Source organism: Branchiostoma lanceolatum, chromosome 9, assembly GCF_035083965.1.
Source record: "Branchiostoma lanceolatum isolate klBraLanc5 chromosome 9, klBraLanc5.hap2, whole genome shotgun sequence".
Taxonomy (NCBI): domain Eukaryota; kingdom Metazoa; phylum Chordata; class Leptocardii; order Amphioxiformes; family Branchiostomatidae; genus Branchiostoma; species Branchiostoma lanceolatum.
In genome coordinates, this window is record NC_089730.1 from 5,500,048 (window position 1) to 5,527,535 (window position 27,488).

At 41.4% G+C, this 27,488-nt stretch overlaps 2 protein-coding genes across 2 annotated transcripts; one reads left to right on the forward strand and one right to left on the reverse strand.

Annotated features, from left to right (window-relative positions):
- The first annotated feature begins 1,770 nt into the window (after nt 1-1,770).
- LOC136441544 (tetratricopeptide repeat protein 23-like) lies at nt 1,771-12,195 on the forward strand. The gene is made up of 13 exons (XM_066437889.1): nt 1,771-1,894; nt 2,784-2,962; nt 4,008-4,182; nt 4,888-5,011; nt 5,516-5,672; nt 6,270-6,395; nt 6,666-6,717; nt 7,005-7,079; nt 7,841-8,009; nt 8,554-8,681; nt 9,772-9,921; nt 10,502-10,584; nt 10,944-12,195. Exons 2-13 carry the CDS (start codon nt 2,796-2,798, stop codon nt 11,053-11,055), a joined length of 1,518 nt encoding a protein of 505 aa, XP_066293986.1. The 5' UTR covers nt 1,771-1,894; nt 2,784-2,795; the 3' UTR covers nt 11,056-12,195.
- A 3,556-nt stretch (nt 12,196-15,751) lies between these two features.
- Nucleotides 15,752-26,805, reverse strand: LOC136441545 (CBP80/20-dependent translation initiation factor-like). The gene is made up of 6 exons (XM_066437890.1): nt 26,682-26,805; nt 20,744-20,883; nt 20,023-20,304; nt 18,687-18,839; nt 18,062-18,115; nt 15,752-17,569 (listed from the first exon to the last, which is right to left on the reverse strand). The coding sequence occupies exons 2-6, from the start codon at nt 20,828-20,830 to the stop codon at nt 17,348-17,350; spliced, it is 798 nt and encodes a 265-aa protein (XP_066293987.1). The 5' UTR covers nt 20,831-20,883; nt 26,682-26,805; the 3' UTR covers nt 15,752-17,347.
- Between the last annotated feature and the right edge of the window lie 683 nt (nt 26,806-27,488).

Sequence of the window (27,488 nt, forward strand, 5' to 3'; positions counted from 1 at the left end):
TTTCTTTGCCACAGCAACTTGGCAAGCAGTTGAAGTATGGGATTAGAATGCGTCCTGCTAGGATCTATATTTAACTAGCTGCTTGCTGGACATACCATGCCGTATCATTGGGGAACTCTAAAGCTTGGAGGATATCAAATTTCAAAACATGGGGTCATACTACACTATAGGATAAAATGGGATGGCTCCCACAATTTGAATCTCTTACTTTGTTTTCCTTGTAATTAGTTACCTTCACCAGAAGGTTATGTTTTTGGTTTTGCTAAGATGTATATCATCATGTACAGTATTTATGGATAAATCGGAATACTACAACTGACTGCATGTATTGTGCCCTGGAAAAACATATTGCACTCATGGAACTAGAGATATTGTGGCAAGCGCGAGAACTGTCAACAAACATAGCCTTTTTCCGTGTCGGTCCGCTTTGTCGCATATTTTTTTATTACAGTACTGTTACAGTGTCAGTAAATAACGGCTCCTTAGTCTAAGTGCATTCTTGATAAATATGTATTCTATGTCCAATTGTAGTTGTTAGTATTCGTGCCCATTCACCATGACAGGTGCCTCATAATGCTGTAAATACAGAAATGTTCGTGGTGGTTTTATGTTCGCTGTTTTCCGGCGACTGTTTCACTGCAAACTTAAGACCACCGCGAACATTTTTGTCCAATATTGTAGCTGTACGTGACTAGACTATTGCACTGCTGAAAACTTAAAACCACCGCAAACACTCCATTTTCACCTTAGCGCGAAATAAAAACCACGCAAACTTAGATGTATTTATACTATAGCACTGTACCATGTACAGTACCTAGTGCTTTAGACAAGATTGGCAAAACTTTTCGCATTGGTTTTAAGTTTGCGGTGAAGAGTCCGCCGTGAAAACCACAAACATAAAACCACTGCAAACATTTCGGCATCTACAGTAGTCGTAACTTGATTATCTAAATTACGTTGCAGCCTTATCCTCTATGATCTCTCGCCTTCTGAAATCAAGACTGATTATGAAGGTCACACACATGTGATTTATAAATTACGATCAGCTATTAAAAGTCTTCAGCAACTAGCTGGTTACCTTGGATACAGGGCAGCTAATGCAGTGATAACACAGTGACATCGGGCTGAATGAATCCTCAAATAAACCTAGACAAACTGCCTCTATACTCCACTTTTTTACAAAAGAAAATACACATCAAAACGTACTTGCAAAACGCCGTCCCCATATCAAATATCACGCAACCAGTGCACAAAAAATAATACAATTTACAACATGAATGCTTTATACTCACATGCCACTGGCGCAGTTTTTTTTTCTACCACAGCTGCCGCTGATAATATAGAATCTTCGCTATCTTCTATCCATTCGGAAATGTCCTTTACGTTTAATTTTGGGTAAATCTGTTGAAAAACACGGTTCAGCTGCTGTGGACATGCAATCCCGCCATTTTTTCTTTTAGGGAAAGTACATCAACATTGGTAGGGTGGGTGACAATAAATATGATAAATTTCTGGCGAGCTAAAGAATAATAGACACAATTTTGAATACGTTTAGAAATCACAATTTATTGAAAACCTATAATTTAGTATTTATGAATGCTTCTATTTGAAATCCTCAAAAATCATAGATTTACAACGTCAGTAAAACTAATAATGAACGGTCCCTAATGATGAGCTGCCCTGGACAAGAGACTACATGTCAAAGTGCAAAGTTCAAAGTTGACATTTTGTTAACTATGTGTTGTAATGCAGAGTACCCTGGTGACGAGACGCGCAGTTGTCATAGTTGATGTTTGGACGCTCGGGAAAGACACAAATGGATTAAATTTTCTACAAATCGTTTGAAAAAGCCATTTGGAGCTCAAATTTTGCGGTAAGACAGTATAGACTCAAGGTAAGGTGTTGTAAGACTATTTTGAGGTGCTGACTTTTGTTGTAAGCGGTGGTGTTGTTTTTGTTTGTGAGGAATTATTTTTTTCGGGGGAGGGGGGCGGTTGCTATTTTGATATTTGGCTGGTCAATTACGCCAACAAATTTACATAATGTGCTTGAATATATTTTTCGTTGTCTTTGAAATGACAACTTGCTGGGCTAGAGTTGTGGCATAAATTATTACACAACAACGTTTCAAGGCCATCTAGATTTTACTTAAAATATATTTAGTGGTGGATCAAATTATTTATTTAGAAAGATAAATCACGAGGGAAGTGTCAAGTGTACATAATTCAATGCTTTTTGTTATTCATCGGATTATGATTTAATATTCGAATCTCACAGAATATCAATTACACGTTGTCGCATGCGAATAAATGCAATTGTCGTTGACTACCCCAGATGTAAACAAAAACAGCAATCACTCATATTTTGCTATCAAACCCGGACCACCAGCACACAAACCCAATACACCTACCACTACTAGTAAGCTAAAAGGTCCGGACCAGTTAGACTGTCAGTAAGTGGCGCTTGAACCCCACTGTTATAGGTCAGTAAGTGGCGCTTGAACCCCACTGTTATAGGTCAGTAAGTGGCGCTTGAACCATATCAATCGTTCGCAGGCATCAGCGTCTGATGCATGGTGGCTGCAGACATGCATAGGGCTCGCCAGGCTGGTCTGTTCTCAGCGTAGACCCTCCAGTCGGTTCTGGTGACCCCCAGCCCTTGGAGTCTTAATCGAAGATCAGGTCTCCCATCTTCCACTTGGGCAACCTCTTGGCCATTTCCATGCTTGAACCATAAGTTGTTTAAAAAAAATGACACTGACTACTACAGTATATTCTCTACAGAATCAGACAGCCATGGCCGATTTCGATGATTTTCCGATGAGTGATCCCGAGCCTGAGGAACCACCTGTCGTGGTGACACCTGCACCTGTCATTCCAATAGTGGACATCCCTACAGCAGAACCCCCTCCCTCACCCTCACAACATGGAGACGACCAATCAACAGTCAGGGACTCACCAAGGTAATGCTAAAAAACCTTTTAGGAGGCTCTGCATGGGGTTTCTGTACAAGGGATCAAGATAATGTTTTACAACGTGAAAGCAAGAACAAAAAGTTGAAAAACAACAACAACTTTACGCTGAACTCAGGAAGGTTAGCTATGTTTTACGGTAAATTCAGGAAGGCCTGCTATATGTTAAATTTATGCTAACCTTAGATTATTTTCCCGTTGCCCTCATGAGACTGGAAACATCAGACGATCATTACTAGTAAGTATCTGTATCTATATAGCCGGTATAACCGCCATTAGGCATAACACGCCAGCTTCGCAGGCACGCAGCACGGCAGCAGCTGGTTGAAGTATCTTGTCTATATCAGCCATTTTTCTACTGTGACTAGTTTCTTCTAGTCCCTTGAGACAGTTGTAGACAGTTTTGAACAGTTTCTTTTTATCTATTTCTGTTTTCTTTATACAGGGTAGGCACCTCAGTGCTTAACGTACTGCTTTACAGGCGTGACCTGTACAGACTAACATAAACACAATAACATTAACAAAGAGAAACTAATAAACTGAGCGTCAATCATAGTCATAGATTGTAATTCAAAGTCGATGTGGCAGGCCGGGTCTGGAGGACAGAGATCAGCAGTTAAGTTTTACTGTAGTAGCTTCTTGAAAGTAACCACAGTGACTTTAACTGTATCCACGACTATCAGCCACTGATTCCAGTACTGATCTGCTGCTGATCCACGACTGACTGTCAGTCTAACTGCTGATTGGCTGCTGATCCACGACTGTCAGTCACCTTGATTCAACTACTGATATGCTGCTGATCTGGGACTGATTCCACTACTTATCTGCTACTGAAAATTTGCATATTTTGTGAATAATTAGTAGCTGGTAAAACAGCAGCTGATCAGTCCTGTCTTTCAGTTTCTGACAGTCCCATTCCAGGACTGTTAGTTTGCTAAGGGGCAAATCATTTCATGCAAATGCAACCCTGTGCTACGGCTGCACTCTACAGTAGGATTGTCTCAGGACCATAACTGACTTGTTTTTAAATCTCTAGTGAGGAGGAGACAGAGACAGGACAGTCGGAGGTCGACTCCGAGAGACCGCCGAGCACCCGGCGCAAAACCAGGCGCAAGAAGAAGCGTCTGGTAAACGGAGTGGACATGACGCCACCGGCAGAGCTACTGAGGAAGGCTGAAAAAAAAGCCAAGAAGTACAGGAGTGACAAGAAGGTACATACATGTGTGTGTGTTTGTGTGTATGTGTGTGGGTGTATGTTTGTGTACATGTATGTGTGTGTGTGTGATTGCATGTGTGCATGAGTTTGTGTGTGTGCATGTGTGTGTGTGTGTGTGATTGCGTGTCTGTATTTGTGTCTGTGTGCGAGTGTGTATCTGAGATTGTGTATGTATGTGTGTCTGTGTGTGATTGTATATGTGTGCATGTGTATGCGTGTGTGTAAGTTTGTTTGTATGTATGTGTGATTGCGTGCATGTGTATGTGCACCAAGTGTTTGTGTGTGTGTGTGTGTGTGTGTGTGTGTTTTAATGGATAAACTCATGTATAAGAAGATGATTTGTAGAAAAATTGGTACATAACAGTCTTATATTTCATACACCTTGCACTAGTTCTTGTCTGTTACATTGCCACAGTTAAGGATATCTATGAGTCATTATGTTTATTACAGGTTGATAGCACTATGAACCAGTAACCCTGTCTTCTACTCAGACACAGTTAACCTTTAGCACACTGAAGTAGCCATTTAGCATCCCATTCTCTATTGATTACAGAGTTAGGCAGCAGGGAGAAGGTTAATGATAATTTGATCATGTTTAATTTCAGGTAGATGAGTGTATAGCAGAGTTAGTGAGGTGTACAGCCCTGTCCAGGGTAGTGTATGGAGATAGTGACTGTAGTAACTGTTATATTTATTACAGGTTGATGAGTGTATAGCAGAGTTAGTGAGATGTACAGCCCTGTCCAGGGTAGTGTATGGAGATGGTGACTGGAGACTAGCAGAGGCACACACCAACTTGGCAGCTGGCTATCTGGAGCTCAGAGGTACATTTTGTATGTTCTCTGCCGCTTACATTGTACGTGCCTTGGCCATGCAGATTTGACCACCACTGCTGTCAGTCTTGCACAAAATTCAGACTTTTTTTCTTTAATTTGTTGAAAGCTGTCATCAACAAGTTCAAGCAGAAACTTTGAGAAATTCAATCCCCCTTTCTATAGGGTGGATAGATCATGCATATGACCACAGAATTTGATGAATGTATATGTTGAAAAACTCGAGGGAAAAGTTTTCTAAATTGAAAGGTCTTGCCATTCAGAGCTGAAGTACAATAAAGCCATAGTGGCCTGGGGTGGTGAGGTATTTACTAGTACAAATTTTAAACTTACATGCATGCACATGTAATTTGTGCTTTTCTACTGCTTGTAACTTTAACAGAATAAACCTATCACATATATTATACCATTTGGTACATGAATATTTTCTATACTTTTTGGCTGTATGACTAGGGCTTTGATGATAGGGCTTGAAATTTCTGATCCCCGTTCCAGGATTGGCTCCCCAGGCCCAACAGCATGCAGAGATGTCCCGTTCCATCCTGCTGGGAGGCGTCCACACCTCCCACTCCAGCGACACCAAGGCACGAATCCTGGAGGTCCTCGTCAACATGCACCTGATCCTGGGGAGGGCACTCACATCACAGAAGAAGTATCCTTTTCCTACATTAATATGAAGTTAAGATATCCAGGATGGAATAGTAAGTAAATATCTTCATTAAATTGAAACCACTGGACAAATGTAGAGAGTTTTCGTCATTCAGTAATTTCCGTCATCTTATCAAATGCTGGATGGCATTTGAAGCGTCTGTAACTATCTACATTTGTCCAGTGGTATATATTTAATAAAACTGTCATTATCCTATTAGAAGGCTCTCCTTAATTTTGAGGCATCAAATAGCCAGAGTGGGTATGCTTGCAGACACGAGATCACAAGTTTAATTCCAGGCATTCCTGACTAGATATTGTGTCCCTGGGAAGGCACTTTACTGTTCTCACTCCACCCAAGTGTTAAAATGGGTATTTGATTTCAGTTGGGGAGGTAAAAGAGGGATGGGTTCAGATTGATTGATCATATTTGAAGTCTTTTCTTTTAATTAGTTTAAAGTGTTGTTATGTAATATTATGTAGATTTCATGTACAGTATGTGATTTAGTATTAGGTTATTCTGATTTTGATGTGAACGATGAGAGGACAAGACTTACACAGTTTTCTTAAGATTTCTTCCACAACTTCTTTAACCTGTAAGATTTCGTGAGGCAGAGCACTCCTTAAACAGAGCATCTAAGGTGTGCGAGGAGAGACTTAAGGTGCCGGGTCTCAACAGTCTGGAACAGACAGACCTGGAGACAAGGGTGGCCATCGCACAGGGAAAGTAAGTTTACTGCTTCATTTCTATGTTTATTTGTGTATCAATGAACAGAATAAGAAAACACACTGTAATGTAGCACCCCCTATCATGCTGTGACATTACTGCAGCAGTTGCAGTGTTTGCTTGTTTGGTAAACTGACAAAAAGGAAAATAAAGGTTTCTACTCTTACCACTACTCTACAAAGCGATGTTTTTCCTCTTCTAGAAACAGACATATTTTACATGTATGATGTATATTCTAATTTTCAATTGTAAAATTGATTTTCCATCTAGGCTATATCTTGCTGACAAGAATCCATCAAAAGCTGCAAGATTCATGGAAAAGGTGAATGAAATCTCTTTTCCAACTTCAAATTGTTGGTAATATGCACTTGTATTGTCTACTTCTCAGTACAAAGCACAGTGAAAATGAATCTATTGCAATTGTTGGTTGTTATGTTATTACGTGATTAGTGCTAGACGTGTTTTTAGATTTTAGTATCAGAGATACCTAAAAAAACAAGCTTGTTGCCTGAGTCTATTTTTCCCTGTATAGATAAAAGTAATAATGATAAAAATGCAATGGACATTTGTTTTGAAGTGTGTCAGGTAAGACTGAATTGTTTTTCTTAGGCTGAGGACCTGATCAAAGAGAACCATGGAGAAGACAGTGTTCAGCTGATACCTGTGTACCAGGACCTTGGAAGGGTATCCTTTTGTCTTAAGTCATGTGTTTAAAGACAATTCAATCTCAGTCTGTACAGCTGGATAAGATATGAAGATTACTTCCAGACGTCTCAAGTGACATCCATCACTCTTCTTCAGCGTCACTAGGATGAAAATGAGAGTACAGCGCAGTGGCAGCTGGTTATATTACACTGAACGACCTGTCACACCTAACTGTTGCACATCTAATTTTGTAGCTAAAAGTATTGTTTAAAACTATCTAGTGAGGATGCTCCTACACTACTTGGTGGCATTGAGTTCCACTCTACAATTATAGTTCTAGGAATAATTGAATTTTTGAACACCACAAAAATTTGGGTTTGACAACTCTGGTACTTGCAGTGAACATGAATATTTCTTGTTCTTTTCTGAGTTGCCATTAGATATTAGTAGTCATTTTGTATACTGTAAATGTATTTAAATTCGCATGGTTTTATTTCGCGCTAAAGCGAAAATGGAATGTTCGCGGTAGTTTTAAGTTTGCGGCAGCGCTATAGTAACATACTGATACAGTATTGGACAAAAATGTTTGCGGTGGCTTTAAGTTTGTGGTGAAACGGTCGCTGCGAAAACCGCAAGCATAAAACCACCGCAAACATTTCTGCATTTACAGTATCACACATAGTCTGGTCATTTTTTGAGTAACAGTCTGGGCAGACTCAACAGTGTTTGGCATTTTGTGTTTTACTAGAAGACTTAATGAATTGATATTTTGGACATGTAGCCTTAACCAGACTACACAGATAGAGCAGAGTAAGGGAGATGACACTGATCATGACAGAGCTGTGGAGTACTTCCTCCAGGCACACTCTATCTCCGGAGTCAGCTACGAGTCGGGGAGCGTGGAGATCGGTAGGACAGCGTACGCTCTCGCCATGGCGTATTCAGCATCGAACATCGCAGAAGGAGAAGGTACTGCGAAATATATTTTTCCATTACATCTTTAATTATTATCATACCTGTGTGTCATAGTTTTGGTGGGCTTCACATAATGAGAGCTGCATTTTTCTCAAGTGGCGTTGGTGTGGCATAACTGTTAGATCGTTGGGCTCAGAACCAATAGGTTCCAGATTTGATGTTTGCTTTGCCCGACTTTGTGCCCTTGGGAAAGGCACTTTACATGTACCATGACTGTGGAGTGATGCCCTTCCAGCCTCTTTGACTTAATCTGTCAAAGAAGAACTTTATTGCACGACAATTGTACATGGTACAAAGTATGGCAAGAATTCGTAAACATAATACAAAGTAGAAGTATAGAATAAAACTTAACATCCTATAATTACTAATACCAAAAAACACACACAAATTTGGTGTGCCAATGTGCCAACATCTACATATTTGCCACTAAGAAGTCGGTAAATCTTTTTAAAGTCATTTTTTCATAAGCCTGTTATCCTTAGATGTCAGCATTTTCATGAAGATTGATCTGATGTTGTTGTTGTGTTATGATCTGCAGCCTCAGCGGAGACATATCTGGAGGAGTGTCTGGGTATCTACCAGGTGACGTACGGACCGCACCACCCGGAGACGCTACGGGTACAGGACGAGCGCAGCAGGCTACTGGTCAGGATGGGGAAACAGGAGGTCTGTTTTATAATCTGTTTTGTATTGCTACTTTTGTAGTCAGACATTGCTTTAAAATTGTAGACCTGCATGTAGTATAATATTTCATTCATTCTCCTATGTATTGAGTGTTGTGACATCCTCAATCAAGTTACTACATGTAGTAGATGTGGCTGAAAGTTCATAAACAAGAATGTCATGTTTTACCAGTTAGGCTACACCAAGTAATTTTTATGGATGACGTCCGCGCGCGCATTGATTTTGGTCTGTTCACAGAAAAAAAAAACAAGAAATTCCGCTTCCTGTAACTATGACCAAAGAGTTACGACAGTGCCGCAAATCAATGGGATATGGAAAGAAACAGGACAGGACAACAACTGCTGTTCAACTTCAACTGATTTATTCAAATTATTTCTGTTTTCATGATGAATAGAATAATTATCAGTTGTTACACTGTGTTCTCTCATTCAATTTATGTCCTAACATGTGTCGTCGACTATTATATTTCAAATCTAGGCATCTTGTTTTTTTAGGCCCTTCTTGTTTTTTATTCGCGCTCTCGCATTAGATTTAGGGTCTCCAAAGGACGTCATCCATAAAAATTACTTGGTGCAGCCTTATAAACAACTTAGTCTAACTGGATTATGCTTCTAGCTGTGCTCCCACTGGCCAGGCTGTGGGATTTGGGGCATTATATCATACCCGGGCTGCGATGACCTTTGATACGGATGTTTGGAGTGGTCCGTCCTTCACCACATGGTGTGGGCTTACCAAGTTCAATTCAATCGATTTGAGTGCGCCAGTTGCGCCGCTGTCCAAAATTTGAATACCGGATTCGGGTATTGGCATAATTTTTTTTGTTCAAGGACACAAAACTCAAATTCTGGTGCATTTTGCATTGAAATGTGTGTATTTTTCTACTGTGTATGACATACTTTAAATTAGATAAAATACAACACAGTATATTCTGTATCTCCCGCGGGTTGATACGAAATACATACATGTACACCGTTTTATATTCCATTTTATAGAATCTCTGAACACAGAGAGTTTGTGTTAGTCAGAGTGACTACAAAGCCTCATATCTACCACTAAACACTTTTCCACACAGGAAGCCCTGGAGGCCCTTCGGTTCAACCTTCGACCCAAGATGGAGACATTCGGGGAGTACAGCGAGGAAGTGGCGGAGTCGCACCAGCTCAGCGGGACCATACGCCTCACACAGGGCAAGATGGAGCCGGCGCTCAAGAGCCTCAAAAAGGTGCAGGAGTGTTTCCTGTCACTCTTTCGCAGTCTGTTTTGTGTTGTATTTGTTCACAGAACTTTAAGCACAGTGAAGACAACTTTAAGTACAATGTCTACGTTATGGGACAGGTCTTAATAACTCAGCTGTATATAGTAGATGACTACTTAAGGGACTTGAAGAAAATGTCCTGGAGTGTTTTCTGTAATTCTTAGCTGTTTTGTATTCTCTTTGGCAAGTTGTACACTCAGATAAACAGTCTTTTGCTTGGTAATTTGTCAAGTTCTTGGTTGCATTGATTATCGACTTGTACAGTTAGAGTCTTGCCTTTTGTATTCTTAACGCAGTGTTGATGTACAGTTGTACACTTATTTACTCGATAGAGTGATATGTTTTCAGTAACAAGCTATGGATGGGTAACGATGTTATAAACAAGGACATTATATAATGTCCTTGTTATAAATAATAGATTTGAAGATTTTGTTTAGCTTAAGCCATTATCTTGCTTTGATACAGGAAATACAGATCAATGGCTTGAAATTAATACTTTGAAAAAGCCAGGGAACTGCTTGAAACAACATTTCATATTTTTCCCCAGGCTCACATGATCCAGTCTAACCTGTTTGGTGCCGGCCACAAAAAGGCAAAGGCAACACAACAGCTCATAGATATGATCACAAAGTAAGACACTTTTTCTAGTTTCCTGTTTCCAGATACTCTTACTATTCTCTGTATTGGACGTACCTGTAACTAGATTCCTTGATAAAAAGAATGAACGCATGGTTTATGGTATAATAGCACACTGTCACATTACAATCAGTCAATTTCTGGTCAAAATGATTGTATGCTTGTCTGGAGTTGTTCTGTGTTACTGTAAAATTTTATGACAGAAATGTTCACGGTAGTTTTATGTTCACGTTTTTTGCGGCGACCGTTTCACCGCAAACTTAAAACCACCGTGACACTCCATTTTCTCCTTAGCGTGAAATAAAAACTACGCGAACTTAAATGCTGTAATGTTGTTCATCTACCCCATACAGGACTCCCTCTGTAGCTGCCAAGCAGACATCTACAGACAGTAAGAAGCCGCACTTCTCAGCCATCGTAGGGAGGAACACTCAGCTGGGAGGGTTCAAGGCCGCATTGTTTTGAGGAGCTGTAACTTAAGGCCATGTTGATTTCATTATATGGATGACATCCTCGGGGAACCCCATATTGATGTGAGCGTGCGAATAAAAAAAATTTGGCCAAAAAAACTTGCCCTCATTATGAAATCTAAGTGGTCAGGAAGGTTGAACAAATGTTTTAACACACTAAGTAGAATATACTGAAAATAGATTCTTCATTTTTGTTCTTTCCCATCGTCTTTTTTGACTTTCAAATTGACTTTGGCATTCTATGACACTAGCTACCTATTTATTGATATTTCTTTTTTACAATTTACCGCATACATTTGTTTATTAATTTTTCAGCTGCTTTGTACAATTTACAGTATGGTCAAAAACGTTTTTCTGTAATGGACGAAAATTGATGCATGAACAGATGTAATCTATATAATCAAATCAATATGGCCTAATGTCAGTAAAACTTGTCACATGTTGTTGTCATGCAAATGTTTATTACCCTTTGAAGGTACCAAATGAAAAGAGTGCAACAAACAAAATTGCACAATTAAAAGAAACTGTATTCGCACAAAACATTATGACATTAAAAAAATACATTTCAAAGTCTATTTAAAATATTTTCATACTCATACATTTGACCACCGTCATGTCTTTCATGAAAAAGTCTTTCAGCTGTTTCTGAACTTTTTTCAACACACCCTTTGTCATGGAACTGTGGAATTGTCTTAAGGCACTGTGGAAATTGATAAGGGTAAAGTAAAATCTTGAGACATTTCACAATTAATCATTACATTCCAAGGTTAGAAAGAAAGAATGTGATATGTTGGATTCCAATTTAAGATATCTAGTACATAATATGCTTGTAATATTACAATGTTAGAAGTTTGCTGGCCATTTGTAAAAAAGCAAGAAGGGTTGGCTATATTGAATGTTCTCAGACAATTATATAATGTTGAAAATGGATCTATAAGACAATGTCAAGTCAAAGCAATATCTACGATGGATAAAAACTCATGAGAGAATCTAAGATATATGAGAAATTGTTAAGAAATGAGAATACAGGGTTTTTTCTAGCTTATGGGTGAGCTGTGTAGTGCTGTTGTCACAGATGTTGTCATTTAGTATTTTAATGTAAGAATGGGGACTGAAGAATAAATTAGAAACTTCATGTGGGTTTCATTGTCTTATAGAATGTAGAAAGTAGACTAAGGCCCAATTTACACTTGTTCAATGAAACTGTAGTACTACACATGGTAGTCTACTACTGTAGTAGACTTCAGATTCGCGTCCACTTTACACTCAACGACAGGAAGCCTAGCGGGAGGAAATTTCAGCATGTTTTTTATTTGTGAAAAGGTAGGGGTTTTATCTGATGCGAAATACCAAGGAAAAGGGCCTGACAGCTCGGTTTTACTGAGAAAACTTAAGAATGACCGCAGATGACCCGAAATGGAACGCGCGATCAGTTCGAATTACGTCAGATCGAACATGGTTGTTGGCTTCGAAGTGTAGTCTACTAACTTTGTACTACAGTTTCTCTTTACACCCGGTTCGAAGTCTCGCAGAACCTCCGCCGAAGTGTAGTACTACTACCCCCGAGGTTGTAGTAGACTTCTGCAGTAGTTTTCTTTTTACACACAGAAAAAAGCTGTAGTCTACTACAGTAGTAGACTACCATCTGTAGTACTACAGTTAAAAGGACAAGTGTAAATTGGGCCTAAGTGTTGTTTACGTTACATGCATGTTCTTGATTAAAAAAACACTACAAAGTCTTGCATGCCTGGTATCCACCCTATTCCTGGTCCGGTTTGTTGAATGGATACCAGGTTAGTAGTAGTGGTGGTGGTGATTGCCATCAAGAAACCTTGAACGAGGACATCTGTGATGTCATCTCGGGAGACAATGAGTCCTTCTGCTCCACTCAGTCCGGTCTTCCATTAGCGATCTCAGCTCTGTTGTTGAAATGTCACTGAGCCCAGCATCCCTTTTTAGGTTGTCAATGAGGGTTGTGCGTCTCCTGCCCCTTTTCCTCCTTCCCTCTGTTGGCTCCCAGAGGATAAGCTGGCTGGCTGTCAGCTCGGCATGCCGGACGCAGTGTCCAGCCAGTGCCATCCTTCGGTGCCTTATCTTCTGGGAGAGTCTGGGAAGATCGCCGTAGAGTACAGAGTTTGTTATACGGTCCTCCCAGGTGACATTCAGCACTTTTCGGAGCATCCGGGTGTACATCCCGTCGAGTGACCTCTCGTTCTGTACCGTCAGAGTCCAGGTCTCCGAACCATACAACAGCACACACTCGACAGTTGAGACGAAAAGTCTTCGCTTGAGTTTGTTGTCCATGTTGGACTCCCAAACTCTTCTCATGCTGTGTAGGGTGCTCCAGGCAAGGGCTCGTCTTACTCTGATGTCATGCGCTGTTGAGGCAATCCATCCGCCCAAATATCTGAAGTCCTTGACAACCTCAAGCTGTGTACCATCCAGGGAAGTTACTTTCTCGTCGGTCGTGTTGTAGGCCATGACTTTGGTCTTTTTGGCATTCAACTGTAGGCCGATCCTTCTACAGTGTCGTTCCACCTCAGCTAGGAGGATACAGGCTCTTTCTGCTGTATCGGAGATCAGCGCAAGGTCGTCTGCAAAGTCAAAGTCTGTCACTGTTCTTGCTGGGACTCGACGGCTAGCTCTTCTCTTGAGGGTAAACCCCAGTTGTTCTTCCCTTCCATCGATGGCACATCTGAGAGCGTAGTCAAGTGCCACGACAAAAAGGAAAGGTGCCAGCGTGTCCCCTTGCAGCACACCTGCCAGGATTTGGAAGGTCTCAGTATCTCCGTCTGGAGTCCTGACTTTGGCCCATGTCTGTGAGTAGGTTGCTCCTATTGCTGTCACCAGTTTCTCAGGCACTCCGTAAGCTTGCAGGATGTTCATGAGCTTTCCACGGTGGATTGAGTCGAATGCCTTTCGAAAATCGACAAACGACATGACGCAGCTAAGGTTGTTGGACGTAACCCCTTCAAGCAGTCGCCTGATTGCCACTATCTGACCCACGGTGGATCTCCGTTGTCTGAAACCATTTTGTGAGTTTCTCAGCAATGGGTCCAGTACGGGTCTCAGTCGGTTGAGTAGCATCCTATTATAGAGTTTCAGCACAAGAGATATCAAGCTGATGCCCCACACATGGGGATGATGTGCCACACACATTCAACAGGCTAACGAACAACAATGGACAACGGTTACTAGAGATTCTGGAAGACTACCAGCTCATTGCAACAAACACCCTGTTTGAGAAGAGGAGAGGTAAACTGTGGACATGGAGGTCACCACAGGACACCTATCACCAGCTTGACTACATCATTGTGAGGGCGAAATGGAGGAACAGTGTGACCAACTGTGAGGCTTATAGCACCTTCAGCTCACTTTACTCTGACCATAGGGTAGTCACAGCAAATGTGTCTCTACGGCTGCGTAGGAGCAAGTCCAACAAGCACAAACAGGTGGTCAAGTACATGTGGAGTGACCTGGCAGTGGACAAGGACCTCCAAGAGCACTATGCTGTTGAGGTGAGGAACCGCTATCAGGCGCTTCAGCTGGAGGATGATGAGGGGCAGACACCAGACTATGATAAGTTCATCTCAGCCAACATCGCAACTGCTGAAGAGTGTCTGAGAAAAGTGCCAAGACAAAAGAAAAGGATAAAGTGCCTAGACCCAAGAGTCTGTGCAGTGAGAGAGGAGGTTGAGAAGGCGTACAAGGAGTACTTGTCTGGGAACAAGAGCAAACCGCTTCGAGAGAAGTACAAGGAGAAAAAGCAGGAACTGTATGGCACCTATGCTATCATAGACCAAGAGGAGCTAACGGGCAAGATTGAAGAAGTGGAGAGAGCACACAAGGGCTCGAAACTTGGCACGGCCTGGAAGTTGATCAACGACATCACAGGTCGGAGTAGTTCACAAACATCCAAGCTCAGAGCAAGTAGTCCCGAAGAACGTGTATCTCTCTGGTATACACACTTCAGCAGCCTGTTGGGCAGCCCTCCAGAGATAAGCGAGGAGGACACGCCAATCAACCCAGTCTACGAAACGCTTGACATCTCTGACGAAACCTTTTCGGAAGCAGAGTATGCAACAGCCAAGAAGTCCATCCTATGTGGGAAGGCATGTGGAGATGATGGCATAACCCCTGAGTTTCTCAAGTACGCAGGGCTTGATGACATAGTCTTGGGCTTCATCAACAAGGCTTTCTCTACCGGGGAGATACCGGAGAGCTGGAGGACGCTCATCATTGTCCCTGTCCCGAAATCAAGAAACAGAATTTGAGTAAAGCCAGTATCTCACTGAGCTGCGCTTAATTGCTAGGAAATTGCACTAATTTTGCAAATTTTCTAACAATTTTCCCTTGCAGACACACTGGTAAAATATGTGACCTCTAACAAACAAGATGGCCACGTCTGGAATGTTACATTTCTCAGTTTTGGGTCCAAATCAGATACAAGATAAATCCATGGGAGGTCGCATTCTTTGATTAATATTCACAAAAAGAGATTGGCAGTCATAATGTGCCCATTTGTGCCATTTTGCCAATTGCGGACGCGCAGGAGACAAACTGACATCGAATTTGTGCCACTTTGCGAATGCCTTTCACAATTTAGGTGCAGCCCAGTTATTAGATACATGTACACTGTGTCCCATAACAAATTATTTAAGTGATAAAAGAAAAAAGAGTAGATGAGGCTTAGTTGTTTCTGTACATAGCCTTTATTGCTTCTTATCATAATGTAAGTACTGCAACATTATTCAAAACAATTAAAAAATTAATACATTGTAATTTAAGAAATAACAAGCAATCTTCTGGCAGCTGTTACCTATAGCAACACGGCCTGTTGTCCAATCAGATGGCCTTTTCCACAGCGACATTCTAAAAACTAATATGTAACACATTATCTCATACTAGTTAGGTGATATGTTTTGTGTTGAACACAATTTATTCCACTATTCTTCTCTGCATGCATATGTAACACATCATTCTTCACACTCAGGCATTTACGTTTTTCATAAAAATAATGAATTTTGCAACTAGACAATATAAAAATAAAATGAGCAGCCATATAGAAAACTTAAGTCAAGTGCAATTTGCTAGTAGGAAATGCATATTTGTACAGGGTTTTAGAACAAATGATATATCATGGTGTTCAATGTTTTGAAGACTTTACTTCTCAACAGCGCTAGCTTCAAGGGCTGTTCTCCTTTAACATCTGTTACAACTATGTTCTTAGTAAACATGCATGTGTTATACGTTTTGAATAACATTATAGCCTACTACTGTACTTTGTATATATTGTGTTTGTTCACTTTGTAGAGTATGATGTACAATCAAGTCATGTAAGTTATGGCAAAATCCTGTCCCTTCAAACTGTATCTTTAATGGTGAAACGTACCATTTTAGTTGGTTCAGATACCGATTAAATGCATGGCCATACGCAACAAGTCCTGAAGACTCTTTATCTGCACTTAACACACTTATCAAGAAGAATAGGGGTAAACTTTGCAACAGAACTGAGTCAGCTAACAGAATTGACTTAAGGAGGTTCACCTCCTTGGTGGCAGAGACTGTCATTCTTGGATACGACTGTTTAACCAGTCAATGCTGTAGGGCTGATGTGAATAAGGGTTTTACCATATGCATGCTTATAGTATTGACCAACAGAGGCCAAACATGTAGGGGTAACCTGGTATGCTTGGCTAAAAATGTGAACCTTTAAGTTAGTGAAGTCCCATTGCACAAAAATGTTATGCCTATCTAGTCATATCTAGACTTTTTCCTTTCTGTTAGAGGTTCTATGCATTGGCTACATAATGCAATGATAAGGATCTAAAACAGGGCTGTCTCCAGGACCCATCCTGGGATGGAAATTTGCTTGTTGGGACTGACAAAAATGTCACCCTTTTCATTAAAAAAATCTGAACTTCATGACATAAAATTGATTAAAATGCATTTTCGTAAAATCACAGATTAAACAAAAAAATTAACAACACAAACAAAGAGCGGGACGGACAAAAATCTGAACGCAGATGTACACATTTTGTAACTTCCGTTACCGTTTGAAGTAAGACGTTCCTGACATTAAGATATGCCACATATAAGCTGCCAAACTGTCGTCTTTAAAAGCCAGAAAAGTTTTAAGTTGTCATAAAAACGACAGTTTGGCACCTTATATGTGGCAAATCTTAATGACACGAACGTTGTACTTCAAACGGTAACAGAAGTTACAAAATGTGTACATTTAAATGAGAACAAGCGTAAATCTTGAGACAGCCCTACACTATCTTAAGTCACTTTTCGCTCATGAGCTTTTCTAAAGTGCTGCTGTAGTACTCCGACACGTCTTGCGGAAGTGGTTCCCAGCCGTTCGCGTGTCGTTCCACGATCTCCATGATGAGGCAGCGAGAAAACGGGGTGGTGTTCTTCCCCAGGGCGCAGTCTCGAACTTTCCCCATCAGAGTAGACATACGCGAGGAGTCGTTACGCTCCAAGGTCTGGCCTATATGTTCCAACTGTCGACATAAGTTTTACAGCACGTTTCAGCTTATTCATTACTTACATTACTGTAAATCTGTCAAATGTTTCTCTTCACTGTAAAACCATAATAACACAGAATATGTGTTTTAGTACAGATACAGTATTGTTTTGACCACAAACTTAAAAAACTGCAAAAATCTCTTTTCCAATTCTACACATCAAATGTGTATTTTGTAATGATTATCATAACACATTTCAAGCAATCATATGACATATTCTATCAATAGAATTTTTCATCAAATTGTATCTAAGTGGGCAAACTTTAGAAGTCTTTGTGTCAAAAGGTTTAGAAATATGTGCTGAAGCCTAACCTAACACTCATCAGACATGGAATTTTTCCTATGTTGCCCTGAATTTTGCACTTGTCTACAAGCTTTCTGTTAGGGTAAACTATGTTTCCGACTATCACCTAGAAAGGCTTTTTGGACAGCCAATATTATCAATAATGAAGGGCTGAAAAATCTTACCTGCATTGTACAGCACAACACCTCATCATTTGATACACACTTTGAACTGAGAAGCTGGGAGAAAAATGGAAAATTGAATGAATCAAAACATGCTTTAAAACTGTAAGTTAAACCTGACATTTTATAGCACATAAAAGTTAAAGATATATGGCTGACGGTAGCTGACAGTAAATTTGTCCTCGTTTTGTGCCCTAGCTTTGCATATATGAGTATCATATTGTAATATGGATCATAATATATATTTTGTACTACGCTAAGACCTAGGCTACCACAACCCCACACCAACCCACCCCCACATACATGATGCAAACACACATTTACATAGTAGTACATGGTTACATAGAGTCATACATACACAGACATGCACACATATATCAAACATACACGTAAACAAACACACACACAGATACAAACACATTAACACACACAGTCATTAACACACACATACATACAAACACACATGGCATAAACACATTATATACATACAGTATCATCTAAACCATCCCCTTAGCTCCATCAGTGTGTCGTGCACATACATGTATAAACACACACACATAAACACACACACACACACGAATACACATAAACATACACAAACACATTAACACACATCCACACCCCTTACCTCCATCAGTGTGTCGTACACAGGCCCTACTAGAGCCTTCATCGGCTCCCCGTTAATGTGTAAAACACCGAACAGCTCACATAGAAGTGTCACAAACCCCAGGAACACGGCCCCGTCACTCGCATGGAGGGACTCCTTTTTCTTAAAGTCTTCCTACAGGGAAACAAACAACATAAACATTAAAACAACACACCAGTACTACAATGCCGTACAAATCTACAAAGCCCTAAACAACAAACTGCCACCCTACATGCACCAGATATTTGTGTACTGCAGAGACCAGAGTACACGGACAACCAGACAAAGCACAAGCAGTCAGCTGGTTGTCCCCAAACCCAAGCGAGAGATCTTCAGAAGATCAGTAGCCTACCGCGGACCAAATGTCTGGAACAGCCTACCGCCAGACACACGTACGGCTCCGAATCTGACCTCCTTTAAGAGACTCTTGAAGTAACGGAAATGAACTAAACGAACGGACACGGACCTTGAACCAGCTTTCGCCCTACTATATATCGTAACGATTGTATATTGTTGTACCATAAATATGTAATGATATATGTTGATAGAGTTATTAGGACTCAAATGACTGTGTATCTCTGTTATATTGTATCTGACCCTTATCTCTTCCCTCATGACCTCAATGAAAAGCGGCCTGCGTGCCGATTTGAGCTTATCATGAATAAACAAAGGTTCAAACAATAAGACATACGGATTTGAAGGAAGTGGAGTGAACAAGTAATAATGAGATTAACTGCTGCCTAACTCTGTAACCAATAGAGAATTGGGTGCCAAATGGCTACTTCAGAGTGCTAAAGGTTAAGCAAACCATGTGTTGAATAACTTCAATATCGAATGTTGAATGTCTGGTGGTAAGTAGAATGTAGAGTCTTTCAGATGTTTTGTGTATTGCACTAGTTACCTTGTATGGATTTATCTGAAATTTCTCACAGTATTATGCTTATTGTCTATGGAAGAAATCAGGTTTTCTACGTTGAACACAGATTAATTGAATAAATGGAAGCAGCTGTAAGATATTAGCCAATTTATTATCATTTTTAGAAAACCATCAAACAATCATAGATTTCTAAGTTTTTATACAACAGAGATTCACTGTATAATTGGTGAGAAGACTTAGTAAACAATTTCTTTCTTAATGAGACAGAAAATTCTGTTCTAGCCTGCCCCCAAGTTTTGACATTCAGTAAAGATAAAGGTAAAGTTACTAGTAGTCCCATGGCCTTCTTAAGACTGTAGGGGCAGCCAAGACCCCTGGGTTTTGGGCCAAACACCCTAACCGCTACGCCAACACAATGCCACTGACTTTCAGTACCCTCACCTGTAATCTGGTCAGTACTTCGCTCCTCAGTTTAACCCCATCCACTTCATGTGTGGCCATTTCTCCACACAGTCTCGCGCCGACCTTTGCAAAGTTCTGGTCCTCCACCGATTTGTTATAGGTCGTTCTCACGAGTTCTTTCAGCTTAGCGCCGGTGCACGCATACTGTTCCATCTGCATCACTACGTCAGTCAGTTGCCATGACAACGACCCCGCCTCCGCATCCTCCACGGTTACGGTATCCATGGAAGCCAAGATGGCTGCCATTTCTTTGTCTTCCACCTGAAATGTTACAAAGATATTCGTCTTAAATGAAGTAACAATTAATTTTTGGATGTTGGACGTCTCAGCACTCAATTTCCCAACTCAGCCCATGGCTACTCAAACCAACTTGGCCCAACACCCTTGTCAAGTCGGCCAAGCACCACAACACTAACCTCAACCCTATCCTAAACCCTAATTTCAACTCTAGCCGAGTTGACCAGGGTGTTGGGCCAAGTTGACTGGGCAGAGTTGCTACTAGTACAGGGCCGAATTTTGTCCTGATCTCGAATTCAAAGTTTCCATACTTCCTTTCGTGTTGGGACAATGAAACTGAAGTTTGATAAATTATACATTGATAAATTATACAAAAAAACAAAATTGTACAACACAAACAAGCTTAAGTTATACAGTGTACACGTATGGCTTTAAAAATTATGTTATATCCATAAATAGCTACCTTTGAGGAGCTGTCTTCTTTCTTCTGAGCATGCTTGGGCAGCCTTGGTGGACCAGCGGTCTGTTCCAGCTGTCTTCTGCTGTTCATGTTCGATGCTGTCAAGTTTGACCTTGGCAAAGGTTGTGCTGTTCAGTCCTTTCCTGCAAAATATTTTAGGAAGGAAGCATTTAAAATATTTTTTCAGTACTTTTCTTTGTGCAGTAATATGAGCGCTGCTATTGTCTAAAGAACAGCTTATAAAATCTGTAATCTGACTAATATTCATATCTGTATACTAGTAGCCGGTATAAGTTATAACTGCCCTTCGGAGTAACATACATGTACTGAGCATACAAAATGTATGATATTATGTATCTGTATATCCGGTACAACTGCCCTTTGGCATAATACACACCAGCTTCTGTATCTTTATAGCCAGTATAACTCTGAGCTCTTCAGTATAACACACCAGCTTCGCAGGCACGCAGTACAGCAGCAGCTGGTTACGTTATAATTACAGTGAAGGACCTGTTACACCTAACCTTTGTACGCCTAGCTCTAATCGCAGTGTTTATGTTAGTGTCATTACTGTAAGTCTTGAAAAGTTCACAGTGGTTTAATCATTAACTTAAACCACTGCCAAAGCATGTAACCGCGAAATTAAATCCCTGCAAAAATAAAGTAAGTTACAGCAAGACGAGAGCACATTATGAAATCAATTACACATCAAAGGGACCCATTAACGTTTTACTAGTATATGTATCTCTTGAAGAATGATAGAAAGCAAGGTGCAACAATAGATCTAGAGCTTTGCGTAGTCCGAGTCACTGAGAATTTCCTTTTTTTCAAATTCTGTCATCTGCTCAGTGATTGACACTGCTTTGCATTGGGGCCCTGCATTACAAATAAAACAAAATAAAACAAGTAAATGTACATGCAGTGATAATACAAACAAAAAATAAACATACAAAAATAATAATAATGATCATAATGATTATACAATTATTATAATATTAAATAAATGATAAGAATAATGCAAATCACAATCCAATCCAATCCTGGTCGTCATTGAGGGGTCAGAGGCCAGGCCAAGTTTACATCTGGTTTTAAAGGTAGACATGGTACAATTTATACTGATTCCTATTTCAGTATATCAAATATTTGCAAAAATGAAATTTCAGTGGTTGACCAGTGACCGTTGATGTTGTTAGAATTAAATTACTGTTAACAAATCAAGAATTACAGTCTTGAAGAAATACATGTAATTTGACCTCTACCACTGCAAAACACAGGTAAACATGTCAAAAGAACAGCTTTGCATGTACATGTACGTACGCACATATACATGTCTGTCATACTTCTAGTTCTGACATCAGTCACATGCTCTGTCCGTGCAAACAACAAATTTACAGCTGCACCTGGGGGAAACGCCGGGAGGGCTTCTCCCAAACAATACAATAATTATACAATGATTAAATATCAATTGTTACACCTGCATGAATACACTAACCATCACATGCCTTACGGACATACATGTAAGGTTGTAAGAGCCTGAAACAAGGGAACCATACAGTGTGTATTCATATCTTTATTGATCTTAGAGATCTAAGGTAAGAAGAGATTGATATTTTCATACAGAAGAATACAATATCAACAGAGCCTATATTGCGGATTAAAGTAGCGATTCTCCACACCTTGACCCCTTGAAGTGGCAAGCTGCCCGACCAATGGCAGTAAATGTCACGCTATCTTTCGGCTTCGTGCAGTTGACTCAGCTTTGAGGCATTCAGTCCTGTGCCTGCATACCCATACAAGTCAGTCAGAATATTGCTTAGCTTGCTGAGAAAACATAAGAAGAGCGAAGAAACCAGTCAAGATGGCAGCGAAGAAGTTTCTCGCGGTCCTTCTGTGCGCGGCGGTTCTCGTGACCATCTGTCAGGCCCAGGACGAAGAAAGCTGCGACAAGGACGCCTGCGAGCTCGAACTCGAGCTCAACGAACAGTACAAGAAGGACGAGGAGTTGCTCCGCGCCCGTATCAAGCGTACGAAGGCCATGGAGGAGAAACTTATAGGCCTGGAGGCCCGCGTGGCGGCCTTGGAGGCAGCGGGTAAGTGTGCTCATGATGGCGGGTTCTCACCAAGATTTTTTTACAGCGCAGGGGGCATCTTAGTGCAGCGAAACTGCGTGGCGAGCGCTGTAGGAGCTAGCAAGGGTAAGGGGCTGCAGGGGGGCTGGGGGCATCCACCCTGAAAATTTTTCAATTTGTTACCCTCAGAAACTGTATTTTCTGCTTTTTTTAACAAAACAACAGAAAAGTGTCATATACTGGCATGGTTGAATCAGTTTCAGCATGGGGGCCCAAATCACAGTATAGGGGATCCAAACAACAGCATTACGAGGGGCCCCCTATACTCTACTGCGCTGGCGAGAACTTGTCATTGGCGGCTGATTGGCCTGGTGAGTTACAACAGTGTAACTGCCAATTTATGTGGTGTACCTGCGCCGAACCTGCTCTAGTAAATGTACTGTGTTTATGTGTCTATGTGGATTTTTGTTTGTTGTATAGCATGTTACCATCCATACAATACCAAAGTGCAGCACAGCCCCAGTTTCACCTACATTGTACACTAACCTGCATACTAGTATCATATATGCAGGTGCATTTCCTGTGAGATCGGAAATTTCCTCAAGCTCAGAGAGTTGGAAAGAACTTCCTTTACCATGAAAATTATCTTAAAAGCAGCGGTGACACAGTTTATAATTATGGGTGGCAACCACAACCGATTCATATTCGATTAACCGCAACATTAACACACGCCTGTATAATAATGGTACCCTCACACGAAAGTCTTTCAGGTGTGTCAGATCAAACACAAACCGTAGCCCAAGGGCATGGGTGCATTAGATTGATTTATTACCTGTATCTGTATCTGTATAGCCGGCATAACTGCCCTTCAGTGAAACACGTCACCAACTCTGTAATTAAGCTTTGTCATGTCTGGTAAAAGTCATTTTTCAATCAATATACACTGAAAACAATTATACATAACTTTATGTTGCCTAAATTTAGATCCTTTATTTTGATTCTTGAGTGTTGACATGCAGCTGTGAATTCAGCTGCAGTACACTCCAAATTTTAGTTATTTTGTAGGAATGTTGACCTCTCAACCGACATGATAAATTACCATCTAACTAAAAAGTCACAGTTACACCCAAACGCCTTGCAACTTCTCTCGTTCACAATAAGAGCTTACAGCAAAAAGTATGAACTGTTACATAACCACCTCAAATAGTAGTACTCTGTGACTTGCACTTCACAGTACCAAACTCTGGAAACAATTAAAAGCCATGATCTAAAATATCAGTTGATTCCAGCAAGCAAAGATTGTTTAATACTTAATCTGTACATACTAGCCGGTTGAAATACCCTTCGCCGGTATATATAACACACCAAGCCTGGAGTTCAGCCTTGTTTTAAGCTTTGGTCCCCTCCCAACTGTCGCTACTCTAGATCTGCAGTAGCGGCAGTTGGGAGGGGACCAAAGCTAACAAGGATGGACTCCAGGCTATAACACACCAGCTTGATAGATACTCTTTCTGTCCACACACAACTAGAGAGTGGAATCAGCTGTTGATATTATACAGGTACTGACAGCAGAGGCCTTCACTCAAATTTGAGGGCTGGTTTGACAGCCTCCCGGCCATAATCCCTGCATCACCCCCCTCAGTAGTACCCCATTGTAACTAAAAAGAGGAGGAAGAATGTGTTTTCCATACAAATAAAGAGAAGATGAGTTCTGCAGCTGGTTTGAACTAACCGATCCGCCGCCTAGGTAAATTGGACCGCTTTTTCCACTGTCCAGACTGGACAGCTCTTTCCATCAACCCTTTGAACCAGGCTGTATAAATATCCTGATACAGATCTAGAACAGCAGTGTTTAAAAACAATTTATGTCCACGTTTTTAGCCTGCTAGGCTTCTTATGCACCAGGATATTAACTGTATGTTTGAGATTTTAGCCCATTCCTGCTAGTAATGAGAACCTCCTTGCTGGTAGTGTGACTGCAATAGTCGGATTGGTCTGGACCAATCGTAGGGAATTACGCTGGAGGAAGCGACCTCTGACCTCCGCTCGTGCCACGCTCACAACGCGAAATCCGCCGCCTCGTGCGGCTGGCTCGCCTCCCTTGCAATGTTAACGCAGGGCCGCGGTGTGCAACCACAGTAGCGTGCGGGGACTCCCAGTAACGTTGTCCACCTGGATTCGCAGTTCTAAGCTAGAGTTTCACCCGAAGACCGATTCCGGCTGTCTCTACACTGTTCGTAATCTGTGGCGGCGTTCTACAGCGAGTTTTCTTCACCAGCCTGGGACTGCACACCCGCCTGCCCCGTGTGAGTTTCCCCGACATATACATTTTGAGCCTTCATCAAGCCTCTCAACCTACCGTGCGACGTTTCCTAACTGCCGAGGCACACGAACATGCCAAGAAACCTGCGGGTTGCCGCCCCACAATAGCGTATTTACAGAGAGTCTACAACGATCGGACCGACAGCCCCCCTCCCTCCCTCACTTCCCGCCCTTGAGGCGGGGTCTCGCGAGACTTCGGCCCGTGATTTGAGCAGCCATGTTTCTTCTCGCGAACCTAACAACTTATTCACGAGCTTCCACGAGCGGTAATTCCTCATCGCACGCCCTTCTCCCTTTCCACCCGTACCTACACGGTCTACAAGAATGCGGTGTGCATCTACAGCAGCGTACTCAAGGCTCCCCACTCCACGTCGATGCGACTTAACCTTCCGGTCCGACTCGGAGTCCGCGGCAGCGTCCTGCAGCGAGATCGTCATCAGCCTGGAATACTACGCACACCCAAAACTCTTGACTCTTTCCAGTAGAGTAGAGTAGATTAGAGTAGTTTAGCACAGCCAGATTGACAGTTCATCAAGACCAGCTCCAGCTGCGTGCCGAAGACCCCCAGTACCCGCCCACGGCCGACTTCACAGTACTAAGTTAGAGACTCACGCCGACGTACCCTTTCCGGTTTGTCTCTACGCTGTTCGACAGTGCCCGGCCGGTGACGTTCTGCGGCGCGTTCTTCACCAGCCTTGGACACTTTTTTATGAACTTGAATATCTAGCTACCTTCTAATCTAGATTTAGCACTACCACTACAACTAACTACTTTTCCGCTACGCGGTTTGGGGCCCTCACTACCCTCGGCTTGGCCGTTGATGTCTCTGTACAACCATTATAAGCCTCTACCACAGAGCAGTTTCACAGATTAAAGACATCACATGCCCCAAACCGCCTAGCTTTCTCCTTGTATTGTCTATGTGTACGTAAGTGTAATTATAGTAGGATTGGTCTGGACCAATCGTAGGGAATTACGCTGGAGGAAGCGACCTCTGACCTCCGCTCGTGCCACGCTCACAACGCGAAATCCGCCGCCTCGTGCGGCTGGCTCGCCTCCCTTGCAATGTTACCACCATCCCGCCCTTGCTGCAATCTCAACTTGTATCTTAAGAACTCATAAAATTGTTTAAACTTACCAACACTGTACGTAATACATTACAGTTTGTGTCGTGACCGCCAAGACCACAGTCTTTGACCGTTGATGTCTCTGTACAACCATTATAAGCCTCTACCACAGAGCAGTTTCACAGATTAAAGACATCACATGCCCCAAACCGCCTAGCTTTCTCCTTGTATTGTCTATGTGTACGTAAGTGTAATTCTGCGTGTTCTTCAAACTGATGGTTTGAGTTTGACTTGTTTTAAAACCTCCTTGGTTTGACAGATCCTGCACTAGCTAGGGGAGGGGTCAATTTTGTATGTGTCAATTTTGCTAAGCACACACCTCAAGATCCATATCTAGATGAAGCCAAGATAGACCGACAAATTATTTTTAGTTACGTAGGTGTCAAATGAATAAAAGCTAGCGCTAAAAAAAGGGACGTTTACCTCAAGAAGTCCCGCTAGGCGCTGTGGCGAAATCTTCAGACCTCTTTATCCCCTAGAATGATCGTGTGACGCTTGAAGATGCGGTGCACTGTTACAAGAATGTCTCGTCTAGCCTATAAGATCGTAGAAAGCTTGAGAAAGCTGCGATGTTTCTAAAGATGAGGCGTCCCTGTCTCGAGTTCACATGCCTGCACTCAGTTTCTGCAAAATGGTCAAAGGTCAACTAGGGACAGACCACTAACCTCACAGAGTTCGTATATTGAAGACCACCGTGTGATAATGCCTGGCACAAAATCAGCAAAACATATTTAAAGATGATTTAGAATGAAGAAAACATCCAGTTTTTTTATAAGACTGAACGTAATAAACATCCAGTTTTTTCATAAGACTGAACGTAATAAATAATGAAGGAAAGACAAGGACAAAACATTGACTTTTTGTCACAACTTACAATGGGCCGTCCCTAAAATTTTAACCTGATTACCTAAATAGTAACGCTGACTTGGTGATGTAGTATAACGCTACTCTGTATGATGATTGTGTTATAAACTTTATCTGTTGCATCAACAAAAGGGAAACTGTGGTAAAATCAATCAAACAAAGAAATGCCATCGGGATACAGTGTGTGTTTGATCAGATCGTAAAAAACTTGATCAGACACTCCTGCACCGACGGGCCTCGGCGTGTGAAGGGACCATTATTCTAGGCGTGTGTTAATGTGGTGATAAATCGAATATGAATCAGTTGTGACGGGTGCCACCTGTAATTAAGTAATAAAGCTTCTTTTTGAAATAATTGTCGTGGTAA